Source organism: Vulpes lagopus, chromosome 18 (assembly GCF_018345385.1).
Source record: "Vulpes lagopus strain Blue_001 chromosome 18, ASM1834538v1, whole genome shotgun sequence".
Taxonomy (NCBI): Eukaryota; Metazoa; Chordata; class Mammalia; order Carnivora; family Canidae; genus Vulpes; species Vulpes lagopus.
In genome coordinates, this window is record NC_054841.1 from 14,924,311 (window position 1) to 14,938,526 (window position 14,216).

Genomic DNA, 14,216 nt, shown 5'->3' on the forward strand with positions numbered 1-14,216 from the left:
ACTGGAAGGTATTATGCTGAGTGAAGTAAGTCAATCGGAGAAGGACAAACAGTGTATGTTCTCATTCATTTGGGGAATATAAATAGTAGTGAAAGGGAATATAAGGGAAGGGAGAAGAAATGAGTGGGAAATATCAGAAAGGGAGACAGAACATAAAGACTCCTAACTCTGGGAAACGAACTAGGGGTGTTGGAAAGGGAGGAGGGCGGGGGTGGGGGTGAATGGGTGAGGAGCACTGAGGGGGACACTTGACGGGATGAGCACTGGGTGTTTTTCTGTATGTTGGTAAATTGAACACCAATAAAAAATTAATTTATTAAAAAAATATACACAAAAATACCAGTGGGAAAATGTTTTTTAAAAACTGATGGAGGAAAGACCTTGTGGCCATAATAATACATATAGCGCTGTGGGACAGCATTCTTTTTTAATTTCTAAAAATTTTTTTTATTGGAGTTCAATTGGTTGCTGTATCAGCCTGGAACCTTCCTCCCTCCCCCAGTGATCATGGCTATCAATCTATGAATGTTTTTCTCTAACATTCAAAAATATTACGCTGTGTTCCGGTGACTCACTATAGCTTTATAGAGCCCACAGAACCTAGCTTATCCTCTTGTGCACAGAAGAATCACGAAAACATTTCATGTGGTCAGACAGGTGTGTTCAACATTCCAATGTGAATACTTAGCCATTTTACATCCATTATTGTGGGCTTCTCTATGACCCTTGACTCAAGCCAAGCTCACTCATAAGGTTTTATTTTTGTAGAAAATATTTTCACTTAGTAATGTGGGCAAGTTGATATCCATTATGTACAATATGTGTAAACAGTGTGAGCATGAAGCAAACTGAAGTGTAATGCAGGGACTATACATCCTCTTGCCTGGGTGCACAGATAGATTAAACATTTTTGCATGCACAAGTCCTCAGACTATTTTTAAAAGATTTTATATATTTATTCATGAGAGACACACAGAGAGAGGCAGAGACATAGGCAGAGGGAGAAGGAGGCTCCTTGCAGGGAGCCGATGTGGGACTCGATCCTGGAACAGGTATCATGCCCTGAGCCTAACGTAGATGCTCAACCGCTGAGCCATCCAGGAGGCCCTCCATAGACTTTTTTTTTTTAATCTGTAGAGGTAGGATACAGATAAAGTCAACCTGTCACTTTTAACCTCTCCATTGTGTCCACACATGGCTTTTGTTTTTCCTCCATCAGTGTGATGGAACTTCCCTGTTATAAGCCTGGACTGCCACAAAGCTCTGTTACCTGTGGGTTATTGTCTAAATGAGTGCTCTCCAGTGGCTCCTGGTCTGTGGCTGAGGGAGGATAGAGCCAGTTCTCAGGCCACTTCAGTGTCCCCTGCCAAGGCTGAGATCTACATGAAAGGACCCAACCCATGGGTGAGATTCCTCCTGGGTCCTTGGCATATGGTGCTGGATCTGCAGCTTCCTCAAAGGTACTTTTGTCTGTGGGTGGATGCCAAAATTTTGTGCTGCTGAGAGGAAGGATCCAAGCAGTGGGGTCTTCTTATTCAGCCATCTTGCTAATGTCACTGCCAAACACTACCTTAATGAAATTGAATGATATAGAATTACTGAATCTACAAATATTGTAAATGCAGTATAATTTAAAAATGAAAGGTGAGGGGATCCTTGGGTGGCTCAGAGGTTTAGCGCCTGACATTGGCTCAGGGTATGATCCTGGAGTCCTGGGAAGGAGTCCTGCATCAGGCTCCCTGCACGGAGCCTGCTTCTCCCTATGCCTGTGTCTCTGCATCTCTTTCTCTCTGTGTCTCTCATGAATAAATAAATAAATAAATAAATAAATAAATAAATAAATAAATAAATAAAATCTTTTAAAAAGAATGAATGGTGCTGCTATCATTTAGGAGCTAATTCTTATGAAACAGAAAATGTTGTGATAATTTAGGCTTAGAAAAAAATTGTTCAACGTTGAATTCTGTAACCAATTTTTTAAAGTCTGTGGTGATTTTTAAGTTTTAATAAACTTACATGCATTGACATTCTCTTTTATTTTATTTTATTTTATTTTTATTAAGATTTCAATCTTATTTTATTTTTTTAATAAATTTATTTTTTATTGATGTTCAATTTGCCAACATATAGCATAACACCCAAGGCTCATGCAATCGAGTGCCCCCCTCAGTGCCCGTCACCCAGTCACTCTAACCCCCCGCCCACCTCCCCTTTCCACAACCCCTTGTTCGTTTCCCAGGAGTCTCTCATGTTCTGTCTTCTCTCTGATATTTCCCACTCATTTTCTCTCTTTTCCCCATCATTCCCTTTCACTATTTTTTATATTCCCAAAATGAATGAGACCATATATTGTTTGTCCTTCTCTGATTGACTTATTTCACTCAGAATAATACCCTCCAGTTCCATCCACATTGAAGCAAATGGTGGGTATTTGTCGTTTCTAATGGCTGAGTAATATTCCATTGTATACATAGACCAGGTCTTCTTTATCCATTCGCCTTTCTATGGACAGCAAGGCTCCTTCCACAATTTGGCTATTGTGACATTGCTGCTATGAACATCGGGGTGCAGGTGTCTCAGTGTTTCACTGCTGGACTGACATTTTTAAATGGCTTTTAAAATTTACTAAAACTCTCAAACAGTAAAGACGTATTATTTTTGTTTATTGAAAGGACAATTTTAAAGCTATCTTTCTATGAAAACAAATGGCACTATTACCTATCTAGGTTGGATAGCTGATTATATCTCCTTCATTTTCTTTGTACTTCTGTATTTTTCAAATTTCTAAAATAGAAATGATTAAATATGAAGAATTCATTTCTGCAGTGAGCAGAGTAGAAAACATAAGAAATAGGAAGTACCTCAGGAGACACCAGGGCCCAACCAAGGAGTGGTGCCTAGAAAAGATGAGACAGAACCAGATGGGGCAGTGAGAGACCAGTCACATGTTCTCCAAACTCCACACCCCAAAGCCCTTCGCTACCCCCTGCAGGACCTGGTAAAATACCGGGTCTGCTGCCAGGCTCACACTCAGACATCCAGAGTTAACATCATGAAGTGGTTGGTTTTCCAGCTGGTGACACTCTACTGCCTGGTCATCATGCCAGTGACAGGAAATATGAAAGAAAAAACTAAGAAAGTAACTCATCGTCCACATATCAGTAGGTATTTTGGTGGAGCTTCAAACTGAAGAGGGGCTAGAAAACAAAAAGGGACCAGGCACTGGCATATGTGAAACTCTTGGTTCCTTTTTAAAGCCAGGATACCAGAGGAAAGCTGAATGTGCAGTTCTCAAGTTTCAGGGTCTCCTGATGTGACAAGTAATGATGTTGTTCTGTATGTGTGGGGACTATGGTGTTTTTGTTGAGGAGGACCTGTAGTGGTGGAAAGCTGCACAGGATTCAAAGCCTGCATAGAGAATGCCTAGCTTGAACCACCAGGAATTGGTGTCCTCCACTTAGGAGTTCCAAGGATGAGCACCAAATTGGGCAAGGGGGACTAATTATCTCTTGAAATATGCCCTTTGTTTACCAAATTGAGTATTTTAGAACACTGGGTGTGGGAAGAGAACTGAAATGGGTGATTGACCAAGAGAAGTTTGGAATGGCTGGGGTAAAATAATTGAAATCAGCAGAATTGGGGGGAGAGGAGTGGGTCCATACTGGCCGGCAAAGGTTTCTGAGGAATAGCCAGGTTTGGAGGGTTGTCTCAGCCAGACAGGGAAAAGCAAGGGACGGTTCTTCCTCCCCTCTGGGACCCTGTTCCTCTCACTCTGTAAAATGAGAGCAGGAGACCAGTAGATCTCTTGAGTCTGTTTGTTCTGCAAACTGGGCTTCAGGACTCAGGTCATGTGATGTTGAATTCCATGGAGGTGGCCTCATGGTTGCTGGGTTTGTTAGGGGGTAGGAGCTGGATTTTGACTCTTGGAATGGAAAAGGCCTCCCAGATCCCTGAGCAGAGAAAAGAAGAAGAGAAACCTATGGAGGTGGTGCTGGGGCCTTAGAGGGGCTGATAATAGTGAGAAAAACTCTTCTTTTTCGAGTCACTGCTCATGTATTCCTTCTCAGTTTTAGTAAAACCGAAAGTGCGAGATTGTTCGAGGTCACCTACCTCCTACGAGTGCCAAAGAAAGTGCCAATATTCCTGGGACTGTGCTGTTGGGTATGAATGCTGCTTTGCTGCCTGTGGAAGTATTTGCTTGAATATCCGACAAATTGGTAGGGTTAAGAATCACATCCTCTTGCCACTCGGTTGTTAAACCTATAGAACCACTATTGTAGGGGAAAGACAGAGAGAGACTATACCTCCTCAGTCCCAGGACCCATTCCAGCTGGGGATCCCCACTCCTTCCCTCAGCCCAAGCCCCCATTGTCTGCTTGTAGCCCTGCCTGATTTATTCAAAACTCAGGAGATCTAACATTAATGTCCCTTTGCTCACTAGACTCGAAAAAACCCAAGGGAAGCCTTGTGTGGGCATCCCCTAAACCACATTAAATATCCCTGCCCCCAGGGTTTGGGAGGATCTGTTACTCTCAAAGAAATATGTTTCAGCAAACTGTGTGGTCACTGAATACCTACTACCCCTTCTCTCTTTCAGAGACTCATAAGGACACTACACCCAGAACCAAGGCTGTAACTACTTTGTATCCCCCAACCACCATTTGGAATTAGGACCTATAGACACCTACAAGGTGTCAGGCTAATCTACATGATGTCCAGTGGTATCATCGTCTTATCCCAGCTGGGAGACGGCAGGGAGGGAAGTGGATGGGTCCCAGGGCAATGTCTCTCCTACTTGCCAACCCTCTTCCCTGAACCATTGTATATCAGCCTCTTTTCCCTGAAAAATAAACAGTGGCATTAACCCAGAACCTCTGTCTCTTCTTCTATAGTACCACTACCTTTAGCTCCCTCCATTTAGTACCTAAGTTTCCAACGCCTGCCTCCCAGTGGATTTCTCTACCCTCTCACCATTCAGAAGTCTGAACTCCTTAGCCAAGACTCCTGGACTCTGTTCATAGACTACCATCTCTGAGGAAAGATGCTTATGTGTGGGATCTTCTTATAGCTACAGGAAGCACCATCCCTCTGAGTTCTCCAGACTTTCCTTGTGCAGCTTATCTTTTCTTTTCAGACCTGTGATTCTAGTAGGTTCCCACAAGTGGACTCCCTTTGAACTAATCCAGGGAAGTACAATCAATCTCACAGGTGACAGCACCCATGGTCTAGAATGGATAGGAAATACCATTGGCTTCTCTAAGCATTCCTCTCCAACAATGCCTTATTTGTTGGCATCGTTTACTCAATCACTTGGAAACTACAAGAATATCTTCAAGTGCAAATACGCTTAAAAAAATAAACAAACTTTAGAAGGTTATAGAGAGCGTACAATGTGTCCAGACTTGAGGGAAGAACCACTCCTCATGAGTCGAGGTATGACTAACTCTCTGTTGGCATACAGCCCAGGGAAGGGTTAAGTCTTATGATCCAAACTAGCAGAAACCAGGATGGGGCATGGAAAAAAGCATGAATGGGATATAAGATATAAATGCAGAGAGGTCATTATGTGCATCATAGTATCAGGTTTCCTGGAAGAAGAGATACTTAGTCCTAAACTTGGAGGATAGGGAGGAATTGGGGCAACTGAAATGAAAGTTAATTTTCCTCCATGACAATATTAAATATAGAGTGGAGGGAGAAGAAAGGGAACTTGAGGATATGAAAGGTTGATTCCCTCCCTACTTCCTGTCCCCAAACCAACATATGAAGTTATGGACAAGATTGGATTATGAATTTGGCATTAAGCTCTATGGCCCCAGCATATTGGAACTTGCCAACTCTTCCTTTTTGGTCTCTGTCGTTATATCCATTAAACCTGCAACACGCAGGTATTATTTGCTAAAATTAACAAACGAAAACCAATAGGCACAATAGGTGGCTGAACCTACTCAAGTCCTCTCACCAGGTTGATGACAAATAGATGTGTAGACCTCATTCTCTACATGCCCTGTACTTGAGTTTCCTGAAATGCATATATGTCAGGGGCCAGAGATGTGCTTAAAATAGGAGATCTGGTGGCGAATAGGGTTGGAAAGGGGCACTGTGCAGAAAGAGTGATAGTTGAAATGGTCGAAGGAGGACAGGTCCATAGTGTTCTTCTGGACTAGCAGGGGGTGATTGCCTTAGGACAAAACCAATGAACTGTTTCCTGCTAAGCAATTTAACAAAAAGAAGCAGTTGAGAAAGACTCTGGAGCCACCAGGCAGATAGGACACTCTTAACCAGTGGGTACACTGAGGAACACACTGAGCCTTTGCTCTGGGGTGTCTCACTTCAAAGCCCAGAGGTAACCTACCCTAGAAACAGAATTGGGAGTATCCAAATATGGGGCCAGGAGAACCCCAGGAGATCTCATTATGCATTCTTGGAAGGATTGTTCCCAAGTCAACTGGCCTGCCATTGCCAGAAGCATAACTGACCAGCAGACAATTTTAACACACTTCCCAGTAACCAATAGAGTAGGAAGACAAAACAAACAAAATACAACAAACCCAGGAAGGATCTAGAAGATTTGAACAACACAGTAACAAGCACTGACATGTATCAAAATGAATTACTGGAGAATATACATTCTTAAAAAAGCAAATGGAACATTTTTTTAAAAAGTCTCAGCAAATGTCAAGAAAATGAAATCAAACATACCACAGTGGGAAAAAAACTAGAAATAAGTAAGATAAAATTGATAGAAAAAATTTCCAAATGGGTAAAAGTTAAGGAAAGCAGTGCACCAGAGTGGTTCAATCAACTAATTGTCTGCCTTTGGCAAGGGTCATGATCCTGGGGTCCTGGGATTGAGCCCCATGTTGGACTTCCTGCTAAGTGGGGAATCTGCTTCACCCTCTCCCTTCACCCCTGCCCCGGCTCTTGGTCTCTCTATCCTTCTCTCTCTCTCTCTGCTCCATTTCTCTCTCGAAGAAATAAAATCTAAATAAAATTAAACAAGCAATTCTAAGGAGTCATAGGTCAAAATGAAATCATGATAGAAAATAAAAAATATTTGGAACTGAAAAATGAACATGACATCTCAAAACATATGCACACAGAATGATGTCCAGCAAGTGGCAACACATGAGACCCTAGCCTCTGTCCCTCCACACAGATCAATAATTACACAGCTGTCCGTGAACAAAAACAGTTCTGCAGTAGCAGACACACAGTGGAAGTGATTGTGGCAAATGGTGTCCTGCCCTACAAACCAACCCAGCAGATTTGCCATTGAAGAAACCAATGGCCAGCATGGCATCCATAGACCTCAAAGAAGATTTCAGTAGTTTTTGCCACTCTCACTGTCACCGGCCACTTGAGTCTCTTCCCACTCCTTAGCCTCTGCCCACATGGAGCTCAGGAACTGCACCAGTAGCCGACCCAGGCCTCTGTAACTGTGCAATTGCAAGATGCCTGTCAAGACCCCCGTGACTGACCCCACCAAAGTGAAGTGTACATGCTTGGGGCTGGCCTACCTGTGACAGGCCTTCACTGCAGTACACATGCCCTGGGAAAATGTGAAGCTACAGGAGGGCTTCACGTGCTGACCTGCAGAGCCATTGCTGCCACTTACGGTCCTGGATCAGGCCCTGTCTTCAGTCACTGGCCTGTACCACAGCACTCATCTACAGACAGTCCATCCTGCTGCGCACCTGCACTCCCCTGGTCCCACTCCCACCACAGGCCTTCCCTGCCAGGGTTGGCAATCTAATGCACAGCATGCTGACTACAGTTAATACTAGTGTATTGCATACTTGCAAGTTGCTGAGAGAGCAAGTCTTCAGTGATCATCAAAGTTTCTTGATCTACAGTCTTATGTCTCCCAATATACTTAGGAACTTTCAGTCATTATTTCCTCAAATATTTTTTCAGCATCAGAACTTTGGTTGTTGCCCTTAGGCTCTGTAGATTTTTGGTATGTTCTTCTTTTTTTTTTCTTTGTTGTTCAAATTGGATACTTTCAATGCAGCAGTCTTCAAGTTGGTTGCTCCTATATCTGCCCTGTGGATTCTGATATTAAGCCCATTCAGTGAGCATTAAATCTCAGTTATCATGCTCATTTCAAATTTCCATTTTCTTCTTCTTTAGGTCTTCCATTTCTTTGTCAAGATTTTCTATTTTTCCATCTTTCAAGGGTGTTTTGATTACTTGTTTCAGAGTTTTTATAATAGTTGCTTTAACACTTTTAAAAGATGATTTCAACATTTATTTCATCGTGAAACTGGAGTCTGTTGGTCGCCTTTTGCCATAGGAGTTGGTATTTTCCTTTTCTTTCATATATTCCAAAATTTTGGATTATATCCTGGACATTTTTAAACATATTTTATTTATTTATTCATGAGAGACTCACAGAGAGATGCAGAGCCATAGGCAGAGGGAGAAGCAGGCTCTCCAGAGGGAGCTTGATGCGGGACTTGAACCTGGACCCGGATCAAGCCCTAAGATGAAAGCAGATGCTCAACCACTGAGCCACTCAGGTGTCCCTATCCTGGACATTTTGAATGTTTTAAGACCCTGAGTCTTGTTCACACTGAACGGAGAAGGTAATACTGTGTTTTCAAAAGTAATTCATTTTTTTTTAATTTTTTTTTTTAATTTATGATAGTCACAGAGAGAGAGAGAGAGAGAGGCAGAGACACAGGCGGAAGGAGAAGGAGGCCCCATGCACCAGGAGCCCAACGTGGGATTCGATCCCGGGTCTCCAGGATAGCGCCCTGGGCCAAAGGCAGGCGCCAAACCGCTGCGCCACCCAGGGATCCCCTCAAAAGTAATTCAAATGGTTAAGAGTAGAGTGAGTTCAACCTGTCTTGGGTGAGTTGTGTTCCTATGTCAGTTCAGTTGTTCAAAGCCCCTGTTTGCAGTTCGTTTGGTGCCTTCCTGAATATGCACCACCACATGGCTAGTCCGGGATTTAGGTGGTGGTGTACCTATCTGCTGGTTCATTTCTCGAAGTATGTCAGCTAGGATCACATCCATGCGTGCAATGGCTTAGAGGTGAACCCAGAAATAAACAAACAACTATATGTGTTTGCTTTCTCAAGTTCTTGTTGGTCATCTCCCCCTGTGCCTTGTATTTCCCCTCAGCTCCAAACAGCTTAGGCTTTGGTTATCCTGCTCTACTAGGCCCTTCCACAACTACATCCATATCCAGAGCCAGTTGGTGAGAGAACAAAGAGAGAAAAGATAAACAGGGACAATGGTGGCCACCTGCTCTATAGAATTACAGCTGCACCCAACAGAGGAAGAGTTCCCCTCTCTCAGAGTCTTGGCTCCTTCCCATCCTGATCACCACTCTTTTTCTTAGGGACTAGGACATAGAAGAAAAATTAAGGGGCACTCTGCAGGCTCGGTAGAGCATGCAACTTTTGATATTGGGCTGTGAGTTTGAGCCCCGTGTTGGGTGTAGAGATTATGTAAAAATATAATATTTGAAAAAAGAAAGAGGAGGGAGAGGTGGAGAAGGAGGAAAGGGAAGAATTAAGAGAAAGAGAAAAAACCAGGTGATTTCTGCACCTCTTCTGGGCATTACAAGTTCTCTTTTCTATGTCTCAAGCCAACTTTAGAAAGTTTCTCCCGCCATTCTACCTGTGCCCTAGTGCTTATTTTCAGGTTTGGTGGGGGATATCAGAGGGGGAAAAATCCCAGTAGATGCATCATCAACAATGTGGTACTTGAATTCTAGCCTTCTTTCCCATCTGTCTGTTAGTACTGACTTTCCAATTTTTATAGCTATATTCAGTGGGATGGGCAAGGAACCAGAAACAGGCAATAGTATTTATCCCTGGAAATGGGTTCGCCTTTCCTTCTATTAGGTCTTTTTTTTAAGATTTTATTTATTTATTCATGAATGACACAGAGAGACAGAGGCTGAGAGACATGCAGAGGGAGAAGCAGGCTCCATGCAGGGAGCCTGACACCAGACTGGATTCCAGGTTCCAAGGAACACGCCCTGGGTGGAAGGTGGCGCTAAATCGCTGAGCCACCTGGGCTGCCCATATTAGGTCTTTAATGTGGAAATTTGTGTTAATCTAATCAGGAGCCAGGCTAGTTTGTGGTTTATGGGTTGTTTGTTGCTGTGGTTACCTTGAGTGCACCATGGATTTTTGGTGAAAATCTGTAAGAGTGTGTGAATTGCCCACTGCCTCCACCCTTGCCCAGTATTTGCAGCCTCAGACTTTTCACTTTCTTTTGATTTTTTTATAAATTTATTTTTTATTGGTATTCAATTTGCCAGCATATAGAATAACACCCAGTGCTCATCCCGTCAAGTGTCCACCTCAGTGCCTGTCACCCAGTCACCCCCACCCACCTCCCCTTCCACCATCCCTAGTTTGTTTCCCAGAGTTAGGAGTCTTTCATGTTCTGTCTCCCTTTCTGATATTTCCCACTCATTTTTTCTCCTTTCCCCTTTATTCCCTTTCACTATTTTTTATATTCCCCAAATAAATGAGACCATATAATGTTTGTCCTTCTCCAATTGACTTATTTCACTCAGCATAATACCCTCCAGTTCCATCCACATTGAAGCAAATGGTGGGTATTTGTCGTTTCTAATGGCAGAGTAATACTCAGCCTCTAGCAATATGTTGACCACCTAGATTAACTATCCTTTCTGGTTTCTGGCTGCCTATCTCCTAGGAAATCAATGTTTGTGTCTTCTATCTCCTTGCAGGTGCCTGACTCCATTGATACTGCACTGGTTAGTTGTCCTGGAATCTCAGTGCTCTGGTGAGTTTAAGAAAAGTTGTCAAAGATGCAGTGAAATGCTGGGACACCTGCACCCCGATGTTTATAGCAGCAATGTCCACAATAGCCAAACTGTGGAAGGAGCCTCGGTGTCCACTGAAAGATGAATGGATAAGGAAGATGTGGTCTATGTATACAATGGAATATTACTCAGCCATTAGAAACGACAAATACCCACCATTTGCATTGACTGGATGGAACTGGAGGGTATTATGCTGAGTGAAATAAGTCAATCGGAGGACAAACATTTTATCGTCTCATTCATTTGGGGAATATAAAAAATAGTGAAAGGGAATAAAGGGGAAAGGAGAAAAAATGGGTGGGAAATATCAGAAAGGGATACAGAACATGAGAGACTCCTAACTCTGGGAAACAAACAAGGGGTGGTGGAAAGGGAGGTGGGCGGGGGGTGGGGGTGACTGGGTGACAGGCACTGAGGGGGGCACTTAATGGGATGAGCACTGGGTGATATGCTATATGTTGGCAAATTGAACTCCAATAAAAAAAATTGTCAAGCTTTTTTTTCAGTAAGTTTGAGAGGTTTATTCAGCTTTCTACATCTGGGCAGAAATCAAAAGTCCCTTTTATGTATTTATTATTATTTGTAAGTGTGGTAAAATACACATAAAATTAACCATCTTGACTATTTTTTAGATGGAGGGAGTGGAGGAAGGAGAGGCCGAAGAGAATCATATGTAGGCTTCCTGCCCAGCACAGAGTCCAATGCAGGACTCAAACTCACAACTCTGAGATTGTGACCTGTGCCAAAGTCAAGAGTTGGATGCTTTACCAACTGAGCAACCTGGGATCCCAACCATCCTGACTATTCTTTTTTTTTTTTTTTAAAGGTTTGTTTTCTTTTTTTTTTTTTTAAGATTTTTTTTATTTATTCATGATAGTCACACAGGGAGACAGAGAGGCAGAGATACAGGCAGAGGGAGAAGCAGGCTCCATGCAGGGAGCCTGACATGGGAGTCGGTCCCGGATCTCCAGGATCGCGCCCCAGGGCCAAAGGCAGGCGCCAAACCGCTGCGCCACCCAGGGATCCCCCATCCTGACTATTCTTAAGTGCACACTTCAGTGGCATTAAGTACACTCACATGGGTGTACAACTGTCACCATCATCCATCTCCAGAACTCTTTCATCTTGTAAAAGTGAAACTCTGTACCCATTAAACAACAACTCCCCACCCCTATCCCCCCAGCCTGTGGAAACCACCCTTCTCTTGTCTCTGTGAATCGGACTCCTCTAGGAATCTTGCAAAGGTGGAATTATATGGCATTTGGTTTTTGTGACTGGCTTACTTCACTTAGCTTGGGTTCAAATTCATCCATGTTGTAGCCTGTATGGTAATTTCTCTCATTTTCGAGGCTGAATAATGATCCATTGTATATCCATTCCATATATCCTTTATCCATTCAGTAGAGTGGGGAAACGATTCCTCCAAAAATTCATCACTTACAAGCTAGTTTCCCCACATAACAGTGCAGCAGGAATTAGCACATGGGTGAAGTCCGAAAAACCTAAAGGCAAGGCTTGAGATGAAAACAGTCTGAGTGTTTAGGGTAGTATGTGAAACAAACTGATTTTGACATTGCTCACTTAAACACAGGATTCCAAGAAATTCTACAGGTCATGTGTCATGAAAGAGGAATTTCCATGAAATATACGAGCTCACAAGAAAAAAAAAATTCCCATCGGTTTAAGAAAACGAGAAAGGGGGGATCCCTGGGTGGTGCAGCGGTTTGGCGCCTGCCTTTGGCCCAGGGCGCGATCCTGGAGACCCGGGATCGAATCCCACGTTGGGCTCCGGGTTCATGGAGCCTGCTTCTCCCTCTGCCTGTGTCTCTGCCTCTTTCTCTCTCTCTCTCTCTCTCTCTCTCTCTCTCTCTCTCATAAATTAAAAAAAAAAAGAAAGAAAACAAGAAAGGAAGAAAAAGGTCAAGAGAAATAGCAGAGATCCACAGAGACATCAGATATTGAAATTACTATAGACAGAGCACAAAACAAAAGTGCTTAGGAAAGGAAAGGAAAAGAAAGATGGAAATAGTGCACAGATAAAGTGAAAGATAACATAAATATCACCAGAGAGTCGGAGCAGCCGCCGCCTCCACCGCCCGACGTGAATTCCGGATTCCTTTTGGTTCTAAGTCCAAAATAGCAACTCTCAAGGATCAGCTGATTCAGAATCTTCTTAAGGAAAACCATATCCCCCAGAATAAGATTACAGTTGTTGGGGTTGGAGCTGTAGGCATGGCTTGTGCCATCAGTATCTTAATGAAGGACTTGGCAGATGAACTCGCTCTTGTTGATGTCATGGAAGACAAATTGAAGGGAGAGATGATGGATCTCCAGAACAGCAGCCTTTTCCTTAGAACACCAAAAATTGGCTCTGGCAAAGACTATAATGTGACTGCAAATTCCAAGCTGGTTATTATCACGGCTGGGGCATGTCAGCAAGAGGGAGAAAGTCGTCTTAATTTGATCCAGCCTAACGTGAACATCTTTAAGTTCAGCATTCCTAATATTGTCAAATACAGCCCAAACTGCAAGTTGCTTGTTGTTTCCAATCCAGTGGATACCTTAACCTATGTGGCTTGGAAGATAAGTGGCTTTCCCAAAATTGCGTTATTGGAAGTGGTTGCAATCTGGATTCAGCCTGGTTCCGTTACCTAATGGAGGAAAGGCTGGGAGTTCACCCATTAAGCGATCATTGGTGGGTCCTTGGAGAGCATGGAGACTCCACTGTGCCTGTATGGAATGGAGTAAATGTTTCTGGTGTCTCTCTGAAGAATCTGCACCCTGACTTAGGCACTGATGCAGATAAGGAACAGTGGAAAGAGGGTCACAAACCGGTGGTTGACAGTGCCTATGAGGTGATCAAACTGAAAGGCTACACTTCCTGGGCCATTGGACTGTATGTAGCAGATTTGGCAGAAAGTATAATGAAGAATCTTAGGTGGGTGCATCCAATTTCCACCATGATTAAAGGTCTCTATGGAATAAAAGATGATGTGTTCCTTAGTGTTCCTTGCAATTTGGAACAGAACGGAATCTCCAATGTTGTGAAGGTGACTCTGACTCCTGAGGAAGAGGCCCGTTTGAAGAAGAGTGCAGATATACTTTGGGGGGTCCAAAAGGAGCTGCAGTTTTAAAATTCTCTAATGTACCACGTCACTGTCTAGATTGCAACAAGATTTTAGTTGGAGGTTGTGTATGTTGTCCTTATCATCTGACCTGTTACTCAAGTCGTAATATTAAAATGGCCTAAGAAAAACATCAGTTTCCTAAGTTACAAATGGGAATGGTGCACAAAACCCTGCAGCTATATCCTGATGCTGGATGATACTTGCTTGTGTAGTCCTAAATTGGTTAATGTAATATAGTTCTATCATCTCAGAGGCACCACTGTCAATGTCATATA

General features: G+C 43.1%; 1 protein-coding gene across 1 annotated transcript; it reads left to right on the forward strand.

Moving 5' to 3' along the window:
- The first annotated feature begins 1,400 nt into the window (after window positions 1-1,400).
- LOC121477827 (L-lactate dehydrogenase A chain-like) lies at window positions 1,401-13,947 on the forward strand. Its single transcript, XM_041732364.1, is given in 6 exon segments — window positions 1,401-1,460; window positions 2,993-3,165; window positions 4,068-4,161; window positions 12,881-13,191; window positions 13,366-13,409; window positions 13,412-13,947. Coding segments are annotated over 6 exon segments (1,218 nt in total).
- Window positions 13,948-14,216: the final 269 nt, after the last annotated feature.